Source organism: Myotis yumanensis, unplaced genomic scaffold, assembly GCF_028538775.1.
Source record: "Myotis yumanensis isolate MYYU_CA2020_CCGP unplaced genomic scaffold, mMyoYum1.0.hap1 SCAF_14, whole genome shotgun sequence".
Taxonomy (NCBI): Eukaryota; Metazoa; Chordata; class Mammalia; order Chiroptera; family Vespertilionidae; genus Myotis; species Myotis yumanensis.
Window position 1 is genome coordinate 30,400,900 of NW_027223765.1, and position 15,275 is coordinate 30,416,174.

The 15,275-nt window shown below is 39.5% G+C and overlaps 1 protein-coding gene across 1 annotated transcript in view; it reads right to left on the minus strand.

Moving 5' to 3' along the window:
* Positions 1–14,748, minus strand: part of COPB2 (COPI coat complex subunit beta 2) — a 36,003-nt gene extending 21,255 nt beyond the window's left edge. Inside the window, exons 1-5 of the mRNA XM_070433503.1 lie at positions 14,654–14,748; positions 5,150–5,287; positions 1,971–2,057; positions 1,640–1,766; positions 400–548 (exon numbers count right to left, since the gene is read on the minus strand). Coding sequence (XP_070289604.1) covers positions 400–548; positions 1,640–1,766; positions 1,971–2,057; positions 5,150–5,287; positions 14,654–14,656 — 504 coding nt within the window. The 5' untranslated portion in view covers positions 14,657–14,748. The remainder of the gene's footprint in view (positions 1–399; positions 549–1,639; positions 1,767–1,970; positions 2,058–5,149; positions 5,288–14,653) is intronic.
* Between the last annotated feature and the right edge of the window lie 527 nt (positions 14,749–15,275).

A 15,275-nucleotide genomic window follows, 5' to 3' on the forward strand; every position in this document is an offset into this window, starting at 1 on the left:
CTGGCAGCAGTATGGAGAAACAGAGTAAGAAAAAGAGAATGGAGGCAGATAAAATTTAAATAATAAACAGACTCATAATCAGCAAAGGTCAACAACAAATACACTAAAAGGAGAGGAAATAGTAACCAAGAGAAGATGTGGGCATTTTTAAAATTCTGGGTTTGTAGAGGTTTAAAAGTCTTACAAAATATCGCTTACACATGGTAAAACACCTCTTCATTAAGAACACTGAGTTGCCACAATATTTTTTCCAAACAGAATATGCCTTTCTGGATCAAAATGAGCTATTGAGAGAAACTTCAAAGATGGGAACAACTTTCTGGGCAGCAGGGAGTACAATACCTAAAAGCACTGCATTTCACCAATAATCATAACTGACACAAATAGTAAACACCCTACCTTGATAGTTCTGTCCAAAGATGCGCTGGCAAACTGATTGTTATCTTTGGGGTTGATCACAATCTGCATAACATAATGGGTGTGTCCTTCAAACACTTGTGAGCAAGACCATTTTTTATCCCAGTCCCAGAGCTTAATAAGCATGTCATCTAGGCCAAAAGAAATTCTCAAGTTAATTGCAATTTCTGTTTGTTTCATTCAGAAATAAGAAATCTCTGAGCCTTTTAAGGCAGCAGAACACCAATCATTTTATGACTTACAGAAACAGTGTCAGATTTGAGTAGATATTTCAAAATCCTTATTTATTCTAAGAATAAACTTAACTCTCTTCAGAAAAGTAGAGATAAAATAGAGAAATTACTAATAACAAATATAAAAATTTCATGGAAAAATTTAAGACAGACTCTGAGCTTTACAGGATGACAAAAGAGTAATGCAAGTTTGATTAGAATATAAGTATGGCCCGGGTGGTGTAGTACAGCGGTTGAGTGTTGATCTAGGGACCAAGAGGTCACTGGTTCGATTCCTGGTCAGGGCACATGCCTGGGTTGAGGGCTAGATCGCCTGTGGGGGGCGTACAGGAGACAGCCCATCAATGATGTTTCTCTCTCATCAATGTTTCTATCTCTCTATCCCTCTCCCTTCCTCTCCAAAAAAATCAATAAAAACACTAAAAAAAAAAAAAAGAATGTAAATATGACTGAACAATGATGGCAATGACTATTAGGGAATAAGCAGTTCTCTTATGCTACAAGATTGGTTTTAAAAGTTTTGAATTACTTCTCAATTTTTAACTTAAAAATGTTTCAAAGAGATATTACCAATTCAGTGCAACCTGTTTTAATTGCCCTCCAAAAGGTCCACTGTTTTATACATAATACCAAGGAGCAAACTAGTCTGAACATAAAGGTAAAACTGACTAGGGTATATGGCAATCTGCCCAAAGCTCCCTCATCAGCATGTAAATGAGCTGTCTGTTCAGATGTTTAAGCATCTAGACCTTCAGATCATCCCTGACAGGAACTGAAGCAATTCTGCTATACAAATCCTAAATAGAGTTGATATTTCATTAAAATATAAAAAGTACACAGCATCGGTATCAAGTTAATGGATTTAAATAGTTTAAAGGCTGCTTGGAATTAGAACTCTACTTGTAGCAGCAGTAAAGAATTACATGTCTCAGTGAATGAAAATAAATTACTCTAAGAGATGCACATGACCAAAAGAGGTCACCTCTTACCACTGCTAGTGAGAATGAAAGGCTGGGTTGGATGAACAGCAATACAGCGAATGTAGTCTGAGTGCGCTTCAAACATATGAACTCTCTCCAGAGTATTGTAATTGAACACTCTAATCTGCATGTCATCCTAGAAATGAAAATTTAAAAACTATCATTACTGTTATGAAGTAAATTGCATGAAAAAATATACTACAGGCTCAGGGTATAAAGCCCATGCTTCAAAACATTGCACTAATTTACAAAACAAATCAAGAATCAGAATTCTGCAACTAATTTACATAATCGTTGACCAATTCAGAAAATGGGATTAGAAATTCATATAATTACTTACCGCTCCTGTCACAACCCAATTCTTTCTTGCAACAAACTTTGCAGCTCGAACAGGAAGGTCACATACTTCAAATGTTTTTACCAGCGTCTTTAAAATTTAACAAGAATATACACTTTGAGTTATGGGAAAATAACTGAAAAATCTATTCTATTTTAAACATCTAATTTAAAAATATTATTAGGCTAAAATATGAAAGCTCAGCAGTCAAGTTAAAAAGAAATAGATCATTTTTTTTTAACAGGTTCAAAGTTAAAATACTTATAAAAAATAAAAGAAAGTGAATGTTCACAAGATGAAATTCCAGATCCTCTGTGCTCCAGCATTTCCCTACTTCTCTAGCTTCATCTTTGGCTACTCCCAAACTTACCTTTACTCCTGTTCCTTCTGCCTGAAAAACCCGCCCAATGGATCTTATACTTCCCTATTATAACTTAGCACCACTATAATTATGTGTTTAATATCAATCCTTCCTGCCAAGCTCTCTGAGGGCAGGAATCTTGTTCACCACTATATTCCCAGAGTCTAAAACACTGACCGGAAAACAACCAGTGTGTTATAAGTATCTGTTCAATGAACTAGCTCCTAGTTTCTTCTTTTTAAAATGAAACCCATAAACTCATAAAATAAACTCACAAACAAGAAACAATTCTTTTGTACACTTCAGCGTATGCTTCCATACAAATGTTATTTATCTCTTTTTAGTGAAATAACTAAAGAGAAACAGTGATGTAGATGTTCCTTCAAGCTGCTCCAAAAGGAGTAATATACACAGGATAAAGGTAAAAAACTAGGAGACACTCCTAGAAAGAGCAGGGATCAATGCATTTCTTTGTTCTCCCACTGTGATTCCTTGTTCTTTAAAATTCTGAAAAATCAAACTATCGTTTTTCAATCTCTTTTTTTGTACCATAGAGTAATAAAAACAGCACATTTTACTGACTGATTAACCATGTGAACGAAACAAAAAGAATAGGGACTAGTTCATCAGAACTGTTAAGCCTACTACTCTGGTTTGGGAAGCTTCTTCAAATATTGAATAATTGGGGACATTAACTCCAACCTGTACAGCTGCTACCAGTTAACTGTGACAGGGACACTGAGAACAGATAGAAATACAATCTATAAGATCACAGACAAATTCACTAAAACTCACGAGGAGCCAACAAATCCAGGGATCTGGTGAGCAGTAAAAATAAAACAGCTGTAGAACCAATAGTCAAGGTTCAGGTCCACGTTAAATGCTGTAGTTGGTAAAGATGACATGAGAGCTGGTCTCCTTACTCTAAAACACACAGGTCTCAAACACAATTTTACCTAATCTGATTTAACCCTTTTGACAAGCTTGTGATGCAGGGAAGGAAACAATCCCATCTTCACTACAGATAAGTAAACTGAGCCTCAACATGGTTGAAAGGCTTGCCCATATCATTTAATTAGCAGGATGGCTTCAAATTCTAATATACTGATTTTTTAACCATTGTAGCCACCACCTTAAAAAGTATATATCTTCTTATTTGAAGTTCAAGTACATGTGAATTCATTTCCAAAACCCTTTTTATTTTTTTCAAGAATTTTGCTTCCAATTATACATGAGTGGTAAGTGACTCCTGTTGGTGATAAACAGGAAAGAACAAAATCAGGGAAAACCAAAAATAGATCAACCATTCAACAAAGACTGAGTCCGCACAATGAGCCTGACTGCCAGGTATGCGCTTGGAGCAACCATGGGAACTAAGACTCGGATAATCCCTGCCCTTGTAGTACCTCCATTCTTGAAAAAAAGAAAATTAAACAATTTACTACTGATGAGATAAATTATGAAAGCACAAGCAGATGGCCTTGCAGGGCACAGAAGGGTACAAAAGAGAAAATCAAGGCAAAGTAGATGGCCTAAAGTAGAATTATGTTACAGTAAAGCCTAGAGAAGGGTAAGGGAAATACACCAAGGTTTTAGAAATTAGTACAGAGCTGAGAGATAGCTAAATGGAGCCGACAGAGGGGATCCCTAGAAAGAAGTAGTTAGTGTGGTGGGGGTGAAGGGAAGCATCAGCATATCTGTTAAGCATAAAATCAGAAAGGTTTCAAACATTTAGATGAAAAAGTAGACCAAAAAGAAAAGAAAACCACATGAAACAGAATGCAGATATCTGCATCAAGGCAAAAGGAATTCACAAGATAAAGCTCTGAAATTGCAGAAGACAGAGATCAAGAAATAGTAATATAGTAATAAATGGAATGTTTATTATTCATTAGTTCAACAAAAAATTATTGAGCACTTACAATGGGTCAGGTAATATTTTAGGCACATGGACGCAGCAGAGAACTAAGTGTCAATGTGCATAAAATGTCACCAATGGGGTCTTGATTTAGTGTGCAGTCATTATCGTTTCATTATAGTGATATAAAGCTGTAACAGTATTTTTCGGTTTACTCCTGACCTTGGTTCCCTCAGCCTATTTTGCTATCTTAAATTCCTCAAATGTGAATATGTGAATTTTTATCTGTATTTAATAACTTAACCTTGGACATTGCGGATAATTACTGTATAAGCAGACATAACTGTATGGTAAAGTGCTGACTATATGTTCTGTACTTTGAAAGAAAAAGATTAAGGATGGTCACGAAAGATTAGAAAATATGAGATAAATTAATCTGAAGGATACATTATTTACTCATATGAAAAAGAGAACAAAACAAGCATTTAAGGCAAATATTCTGTAAAATGCATATTCTAATATGCGTAATCAAAAGCTGACTACAAATATTTCTCTGATGTAATTTAAAATTTGTATGGCTGATTGAAAGTTATCTACATACCATATTAAGCACTGGGAGAAAAACTTTAAAATCCCATTCTTGAGATTGTTAAAATATTCACTAAATGGAAAATTAAGTACTATTAATTACTTTCTCTGGAGCAAGTACTCATATTGGTGTCGGTTTCCTTAATCTCAAAGAAAAACTAATGCTCCATACATAATAATTTAACATTTAAATACTGCATAATACAAGCCCAGAACAGTGTCTCCCACAAGTTATGTTCCTCTTTATTGAAAATACTTTGTAACAATTTGAGAAAGCAATCTGAACATAGCTACTGGACTCTGCTATAGTTCTTCTTTCTCATTATAAACATACTCTAACACAGCATTTCTAATAAAGTCCTTAAAAATTCCTACCTGTGTTTCATGATTCCAAACACACACACTGCCATTGTAAAGACTCGCTAACATCCATGGCTCTGTGGGATGCAGATCCACACTCTTAACTCGATCAGACCGAGCAGTTAGCTTTCTCTTGATATCAAGTCGTAGAGGCTAAGAAGAAACAACATTTAAAAAAATGTAAATTGCTATGCCAAATAAAATGTTTGAGATTGTAGCTAAAAACAGTGTATTAACAACAGGCTTACAAAACAATTCAGGTTTTGCTTTGCTAAATTGTAGAGTTTCATGTCTAAACGTCTGGATGGAGAAGTAGACCAAAAACAACAACAAAAACCCAGAATACATGTTACCTGCAAAGCAAAGCAATTCACAAGGTAAATTCTTCTACTTCTTCACTTAAATACACAAAAAATATAAATATTTAAAAATTTTAAATTTATAGCTGAAGTTGTCAAGCATTTTGGTCTCAGGACACATTTATACTCTTAAAAAAGTATTTTAATAAAGCTTTTTATATGGGTTATATCTATTGATATTTAACATGTTAAAAATTAAAACTAACAACTTAAAATATTTATGTAGTAAGTCATGTTCAAATAACAATAAACCCATCTCATGTTAACTTAAATAACACATTTTTATGAAAAATAATTATATTTTCAAAAAAACTTAGTGAGACGAGTGGCAATGTTTCACATTTTTACAAAACTTTAAATTCTGATTTAATAGAGAATAGTTGTTTTCTCATATCTGCTTAGGTTTTCAATATGTTGTAATATGTTGTTTTGGTTGATGCATATGAAAAAACACATCTGGCCTCAAAAAGATATTTAGTTAGAAAGAAATATTTTAACTTTTTTTCAAATAACTGTGGATATTCTTCTTTGATAACAACACCAACACTTAACAAGTGGTAGTTTTTTAAAGGTCACTTGCAATGTAAAATCTGAAACCATACAAATGAACTTTTTACACTTTGTTACTTAAAATCCATTGATTTATTCTGTAATTTGAATAGATCCATGCATCATTTTGTAACATCATGCACTGATCATTTGGAAACAGTTGCTTCACTGAATTATGCAGATCTTCCAAATGTTGACATATTTCATTACATGGTATCAAAATCACATTCATTAACATCACCACCAACTTCAACTGATTTTTTAAGAATTACAAATCTGTGAAGGTCAGTGATAAAAGTTTTCTAAAATTCTAACTCACTGAAAAGCTCTAATTTTATTATTAGCAACAAATACTGTCAGGGATCAAATAACTTGTTTCAGTTTTTAGAAAATGTATGCCAATAATCAAGTCTGAGCAACCACAGTTTGTCAGCCACTATTACAAGTAAAGCTAGCAACACAACAGAAGTGCCTCATGCATACTTCCCATTCCATCACACAGAATAATTAAAAGTTGTATACACAGTGTTGAGATGTGATAAAATTAATAATTTTTATTGCTTCATCAATGACATTCTTAATGAAACTGGCTCTTTAGATAAAACTGTGTGACAGTGAAGAAATACACTATCAGTACAATTTGGTGACACTGGCAATTTCACCTTTCATTACTTTTACAGCATCAGATATATGTTACAAATATCAACACAGGAAAAAAGGCCCATAGTGTCTTACTATTAGGCAACAGTTTTAATTTGTGGACCTTCTGAAAAAATATGGGGACTCCTACGAGATCATAGATCACATTTTCAGACCCTGGGTTTATAGACTATCCAGTAAATAAATATAAAATATCTACTAAATCACAAATTCTTGCCCATGTCATTAGTATCACATAAGAAAATATTATTAAGAAGTGTTATTCATGAAGTCTTAGTAACACTAAATTATAGTATTAATCAAAACAGTATAGTATTGGCATAAAAACAGATCAATGGAACAGAATAGAGAGCCCAGAAATAAACCTACACATATATGTAGTCAAGTAATCTTCTATCTATACTAATAAAAGAGTAATATGCTAATTAGACCAGGACACCTTCCGGAGACCTTCTGGATGTCCTTCCAGATAAAGCCGGGGGTTTGGCAGCCTGAAAACCGCCCCCAAACAGCCCTCAGCCCCTCGCCCAGGCCGGCCACGCCCACCGCGGGACCCTCACCCCGATGGGGGATGGCCAGCCTGCAAATGGCCCTCAGGCTCTTGCCCAGGCCAGCCACACCCTCCAGTGGGGAACCCCCACCCTGAAGGGGGTGTGGTCAGCCTGAAAACGACCCTCAGCCCCTCACCCAGGCTGGCCATGCCCCCCAGAGGGGACCCCCACCACGATAGGGGCGTGGCCGACCTGCAAACCGCCCCAGGCCCCTCACCCAGGCCGGCCCCACCCCCCAAGGCGACCCCCACCCTGATCCAGAACCCCCTTCAGTGCAGACCAGCTGGCCCCCAACCATGCACCAGGCCTCTCTCTTCTATACTAATAAAAGGGTAACATGCTAATTAGACCGGGAGACCTTCTGGACATCCTTCCAGACAAAGCCATGGTGGCGGGACTGAGGCAGAGGCGGTTAGGGGCGATCAGGCCAGGAGGGGAGGGCAGTTAGGGGTGAGCAGGCTGGCAGGCAGAGTGGTTAGGGGTGATTAGACAGGCAGGCAGGCGAGTGGTTAGGAGCCAGCAGCCCAGGATTGTGAAAGGGATGTCCAACTGCCAGTTTAGGCCCAATCCCTGTCAGACATCCCCCAAGGGGTCCCAGATTGGAGAGGGTGCAAGCCGGGCTGAAGGACACCCCCTCCCCATGCACGAATTTCATGCACAGGGCCACTAGTCCTATATAATAAAAGAGTAATATACAAATTGACCCTAACAGCAGAACAACTGGGAATGACTGGTCACTATGACACACACTTACCACCAGGGTGCAGACGCTCAATGCAGGAGCTGTCCCCTGGTGGTCATTGCACTCCCACAGGGGGAGCTCTGCTCAGCCACAAGCCAGGCTGATGGCTGCCAGCACAGTGGTGGTGGCGGGAGCCTCTTCCGCCTCCTCAGCAGCACTAAGGATGTCCGACTGCAGCTTAGGTCTGCTCCCTGCTGGTAAGTGGACATCCCCCAAGGGCTGCTGGGCTGCCAGAGGGATGTCTGACTGCCAGCTTGGGCCCGATCCTTCAGGGAGTGGGCCTAAGCCAACAGGTGGACATCCTCCGAGGGGTCCCAGACTGTGAGAGGGCACAGGCCGGGCTGAGGGACCCCCCGAGTGCACAAATTTTTGTGCACCGGGCCTCTAGTATATATAAAAAAGGCTAAGAGACTGGCCAATCGGCCAGTAGCTATGATGCGCACTGACCACCAGGGGGCAGACACTCAACACAGGAGCTCCTGAGCGACAGCAACTTTGCAGTGCCCTCTCCCACTCCCAGACCCCTCGGGGGATGTCGGAGAGCCAGTTTCAGCATGATCCCCGCAGGCTAGGCCAAGGGACCCCACCTGCAGGAGGGACCCCACTCACTCCGCAGATGTCCTTCAAGCTGCGGCGCTGCCCCACGTGCGGCCAGGGAGGGACCGTGGGAGGTTGGCTCCAGGGCGTGTCCGGCCCATCTTGCCCAGTCCCACCCCACCAACCACCTTCTAATTAATTTCCTATCAATGTGCACGAATTCTTGCACCAAGCCACTAGTTTGTGATAAAGGAGTCAAGAATACACAACAGGGAAAGGCAGTCTCTTTAATAAATGGTGTTGGGCTGAAACCGGTTTGGCTCGGTGGATAGAGCGTCAGCCTGCGGATTGAAGGGTCCCGGGTTCGCATGGGTTGCGGGCGCATCCCCAGTAGGAGATGTGCAGAAGGCAGCTGATCGATGTTTCTCTCTCATCAATGTTTCTAACTCTCTATCTCTCTCCCTTTCTCTCTGTAAAAAATCAACAAAATATATTTTAAAAATAAAATAAAAATAAAAAAAATAAATGGTGTTGGGAAAACTGATAAACACATGCAAAACAATGAAGCTGAACTCCTATCTTACACCATCCAAAAAATTGACTCAAGACTTCAATGTAAGACCAGAAACCATAAAACTCCTAGAAGAAAACATAGGAACAAAGCTCCTCAACATCCACCACAGATATTATTTTTCAATCTGATACCAAAAACAAAGGCAACAATAAAAATAAATAAATGGGACTACATCAAACTAAAAAGCTTCTCCACAGCAAAGGCAACCATCAATAAAATGAAAAGGCAACCTACTGAATGAGAGAAAATAATTGCAAATTATATATCTGATTAGGGGCTAATAGCGAAAACATATTAAAAATTCCTACTACTCAATAGCAAAAAACAAAACAAAAAACAATCCAATTTAAAATGGGGCAGATGATCTGAATAGACATATTTCTAAAGAACACATATGGCCAACAGGTTTATAAAAAGATGCTCAACATCACTGCTCACCAGGGAAATGCAAGTCAAAAACCACAGAAGAGCCCTGGCTAGGTGGCTTAGTTGGTTGGAGTGTCATCCCATACACCAAAAGGTTGGTTGTGAGTTCAATCCCAATTGGGGCATATACGGGAGGCAACTGATAAGATATGTTTCTCTCTCTCTTTCTCAAATCAATAAAAACATATCCTTGTGTGAGGATTTAAAAATAAAGATACATACATACATATATACATACATAAAACATATTCTTGGGTGCAAATTAAAAAAACACACACAACCACCACCACACTATAAGATATAACCTCACACTTGTTAGAATGGCTGAATCAAAAATACAAGAAATAACAAGTGTGGGTGAGGATACAGAGAAAAGAGAACCCCTGTGCACTCTTGGTGGGAATATTAATTGGTGCAGCCACTATGGAAAACAGTTTGGAGGATCCTCAAAAAATTACAAAATAGAACTACATGATCCAGCAATCCCACTTCTGGGGATTTATCTGAAGAACATGAAAACACCAACTCAGAAAGATATCTGCACCCATCAATGGGTAAATAAATATGATACACATACACACACAATGAAATTTTATCCAGCCATTCAAAGAATGAAAGCTTGCCACTGTGACAACATGGATGGATTTTAAGGGCATTATTCTAAGTGAAATAAGTCAGACAGAAAAAGACAAATACTGTATGATCTCACTTATATGTGGAATTTAATAAAAACAAACTCATAGATCTGTTCATAGAGAAACCATTGGTGGTTGCAAGGGGCAAGGAATAAGGGATTGGTGAAATGGGTGAAGAAGTCAAAGACTACAGACTTCCACTTATAAAATACGTCATGGGGACAGTATGATGACTATAATTAATAATACTGCGTTGCATATTTGAAAGTTGCTATGTATTGTGATGGAAGTTAACTAGACTTACTGTGGTGGTGATCATTTCACAATATGTATATACAAATATCTAATCACTATATTGTGATTATTGCTATATTTCAATTATATATTGAAACTAATGTGTTATATGTCAATTATACCTCAACAAAAATAAATCGAGTTCCTCGGAGAAAAGATTTATTTTGGCAATAATGCTAGGCAATGTAATGTGTAATCAATATGGGTTATACCTATGTCCATGAAGGCCTTTGGAGTCAAATCGGAGTGGTTATATTATTTTAGTGAATTTAAGTTACGGGAACCTAATGGAACGTAGAACAATTTTAAACAAGAACTAAAATACTCCCTCTCAAGCCAGAAAATACTAATAGTTTAAAATTGTCTTTTTCAACCTGGATTCCTCGTCTAAACCACAGAACAGAAAATGATTTAAATAACTAATTTCTTAATTATCCCAAAAGTACCATTCCAGGAGAAAAGTTAATTCATTATATACATGATGCCTTATGGCAGTAGCCTTATTCTCTCTTTTAAAAGCAAATTGAGGAAGACTGATTTAAAATCTATTTCCCCTTCAACAGGTTTTAAACACAAACTAAAAGTTTATCTGGCAAGGTGAGTTACCATCAAATTTTTATTTTTGTGAACATCCATGATGCTCATGAATGGGACAGAAATTTAAGGTTACTTTTCAACACAAAATGAAGATCACTAGATAATTTCTGCAGAGAGAATTTCCTGAGACAAAGCAAACACCTCACAAGGCTTTTGTTCATATTTTGGCATCTGTATCAAATTTGGGTCACTGATTACTTCGAACCTTGTTCTTACGTCTATACATGACTTTCCACTTTTACCACCAACCTATACCTCTTAATTTACTTAAAAGATCTGAGTTGTCTGGCTCTTCTCTATGATCACCACAACAATGTTTCCACTGTCATACCTTCCTCTCCATCTCAAACTTTCTACTTCCAAACCATTACCTTCACATTCTTTGCCCATTTAGGGAAGCAGAACCTATTACTTCATCCATTTCTGAATTTTGCCCCATTAATTATCATCACAAATTTTTAACTTTTTCTGACCTCTTCAGTCAACAAACCTAAGTGTCTGTTATATACCAGGAACCATGGTGAGGGCTTTCACTAAGCCAGTATATCTCCTATTTTTCCTCTACTAAATGAAGAAATTGGACACTTACAAACTGTGTATATTTTATCATTAAAATGTTTTAAATAACTGATTATTTAATAAACAGTGCTCCAGGAAGGTGAGACAAGGGACTGAGCAACCTCAGTACACCTTTGGAAAAAAAAATACATTTTTTATTTCAGAGAAGAGGAGGGAAAGATAGAAACAACCATGATGAGAATCATTGATCAGTTGCTGCCTGAATGCCCCCTACTGGGGACAGAGCACACAACCTAGGCATGTGCCCTGACAGGGAATGGAACTGTGACCTCCTGATTCGTAGGTCGAAGGTTACAGTGGGCCACACCGGCCCGGCAACCCCAGTATACCTTTACCTATACCCAATGCACAAATTCTAGTTTCAAAAGCACAGCCAAGGGCTCTTGCTATATTTCTCCCAACATTTAAGTGACTACTTGGAATGAGACATTGTACTAGGCACACTGGAATACAAAGATTAAAACACTCAAACTGAACCCTCAATTCTAAATTATTCCCTCCATCTTCCAAAAGCTGGATTCATTTAGTACTCAGCTGAAATCCTTCTGTCACCAGTATGATCTTTCTTATTACCCTAGCTAGAAGTAACCTTTCCTATGGGATCCTGTAGATTAAATTTTAACCTTTAAAAATAATACAGTCTCTGTTTCTAGAGTAAAATGTTCTTTAAGGGTAGGATCATTGCTTATTCGTGACTTTATCTCCACAGCACCCTATATAAGTATATAAGTATACCTCGGAGATATTTCAGTCTGGTTTTAGATCATTGCAATAAGACAAGTCACACAAATTTTTTGGTTTCCCAGTGCACGTAAAAATTATGTTTACACTATACTGCAGTCTATTAAGTGTGCAATAATAGCATTGTGTCTAAAAAAACAATACCATAATTTAAATACTTTATTGCTAAAAAAATGCTAACCATCGCCTGAGCCTTCAGCAAGTTATAAACTTTTTGCCGGTGGAAAGTCTTACCTTCAATTTTTAAAATACCAGTTTTTGTGAAGTGCAATAAAGAAAAATAAAATGAGGTATGCCTGTATTTAGGTATGGGGGTTTAGGAACAGACAGTACAATCCAGGTCTAGAGAATCATGTTGAAATCAAATTTCAGTTCCACCATTCATTTAAAACGAGCAATAGTGGGCAAGTTTACTTAGCTTCTCTCAGGCTGGACACAAGTAAAAGAGGGGTAATACAATTATCTGTTTCTTAGTGTTATGAGAATTAGGAGGCAAAAGTTTAGCAAAGTGCATGGAACATAGTAAACACTTTATGGTAAAGGAGTAAATGAATAAATTCATTCTGGATATTACACAAAAGATTTAAAATGTATTAAAGAATGAAGGAGCCCTGGCCCAGTTGGCTCAGTGGATAGAGCATCGGCCTGCGGACTAAAAGGTCCTGGGTTCGATTCCAGTCAGGGGCACATGCCCGGGTTGCAGGTTCGATCCCCAGTAGGGTGCAGTCAATGATTCTCTCATCATTGATGTTTCTATCTCTTTCCCTCTCCCTTCCTCTCTGAAATCAATAAAAATATATTTTTAAAAATGAAGGAAATATTTCACTATAAAAATATATTCTTAAATTCGAAAGAAAACTAAATTATGAGCCAAGGGCCTTTTCCAAAAAAGGTCACAAGCCCAAGCAGGTCGTTGGCAATATGAGGTGGTGTAACTAAGCAGTGATAGCGAACCTTTTGAGCTCGGTGTGTCAGCATTTTGAAAAACCCTAACTTAACTCTGGTGCCGTGTCACACAGAAATTTTTTGATATTTGCAACCATAGTAAAACAAAGACTTATATTTTTGATATTTATTTTATATATTTAAATGCCATTTAACAAAGAAAAATCAACCAAAAAAATGAGTTCGCGTGTCACCTCTGACACGCGTGTCAGAGGTTCGCCATCACTGAACTAGAGAGACTGGAAGTCTTGTTCAGGGCTCTTAACCTGGGGACCAAGCAAGTTCATGGATGAGACTGGGGATGGGGTGTCCGTGAGCAAACCCACTGAAATGTTATGCAGCACTGTGCTTCTCTATGCATTTTTCTGGGAGTAGCTATACTTGCACCAGGTTACCCAAGGAATCAATCTCTGTTGTAGTTCTGTCCCAATGTCCCTCGTACAAACTTAATTACAAGTTTAATTTTCTAATTGCCAGATGAGGAACTTGGACTTAATAACTAAGCTTCAAAATCTTTGAACCTGTGCTTCACAAGCAAAAAAAAAAGACAAGAAAATGTTTAAATATAAAATACTGACTTTCTTACTTTTTTTTCCAGAAAAGAGTATTTTCACACTATTGTTTTTCTTTTAATTAAACACTCCTGTGAAAAAAGTATTTCGGGGCATTTTTGAGGGTGAGAACGATGACCAAAAAAAAAAAAAAAGTGCTGTCGACTGCCATTCTTACCAGGCACCGTATTTGCAAATGCAGAAAGGCAGGCTGGTTTTATGAACTCTCTCGCCCTTCTTTTCCCCCTAGAAACCTAAGTCACAATCGCAAAGCATTTGAAATTCCACTTTTGACTCCATTACACACGTAATTTTCTTCCTCTCTTCTGCCTCCCTGCTTAAGTCCATAGTGTGTGGTCAGCACACGCTACACCAGGAGTAAGTCCCACCGGAGCGCCGGGCCAGCTGAGACCGTTTGAGGGCAGAGCGCGGTAACTATGCCAAGGCCCCCGAAGTCCGTTTTCCGCCTCTGTATTCCCCTGCCCCGCGGACCCCCCTCCGCCCCCCGCAGGCTTCAGGGGCTGCCACAAGCCCTGGGCACCCGAGGAGTCGGGGACCCCTCCACTCCAGGTGCTGCTGCCCTAAACCACCGCGGACGCCTGGGTCCCACCGCCTCCTCACCAACTCGCACTGGACCAGGACCCCACAGGCCTGTGGCGGCGGCCACGGCGGGACCCCAGGCCGCTTCTTACCGCGGCCCCCCGTCCAGGAGCCCCAGGAATGCCCCCCCCGGCACCCGCCCAAGGGACCTTGCTCCCCCCACCAGGGTCTGCACCTACCATGGCTCTGTCGGTTCGAGCCTAGACGCCCTCACTTGCAACCGGCGACACAGCCCCTGCAGAGGCCCACGGACCCGCTGACCGACCGACTGACGTGGAACTTCCGGGAAGCAGTTCTCGCGATAGGAGACCAGGACGCGAGCGCCTGCGCCAACCCGAAGTAGGACTGACATTGCCCAAGCCCCGCCCCAGTTTCCTAGGCAACAGGGCCCGCCCCAAGGAGCCTAGCCCTCCCTGCTCGGCGAGGGCCGGTGGGGTGTGGCCTGCCGCGGCTGAACGTGGATGAGAACCTGAAAACCGAGAGCTAAAAAGGATGGAAAAACCGAAAGGTTAATTCCCGCTGGACGCCGAGGATTCGGGTGCAGAGGCTGAGAAGCGCCGTGGGGCTTGCGCTGATTCTGGCTAAGGAGTGGCAGGCGGGGAAGGAAGGCGAGGCAAGACTCTACCAGTGGTTCTCAACCTTCTGGCCCTTTAAATACAGTTCCTCATGTTTGTGACTCAACCATAACATTATTTTCATTGCTACTTCATAACTGTAATGTTGCTACTGTTATGAATCCTAATGTAAATATCTGATATGCAGGATGGTCTTAGGCGACCCCTGTGAAAGGGTTCTTCGACC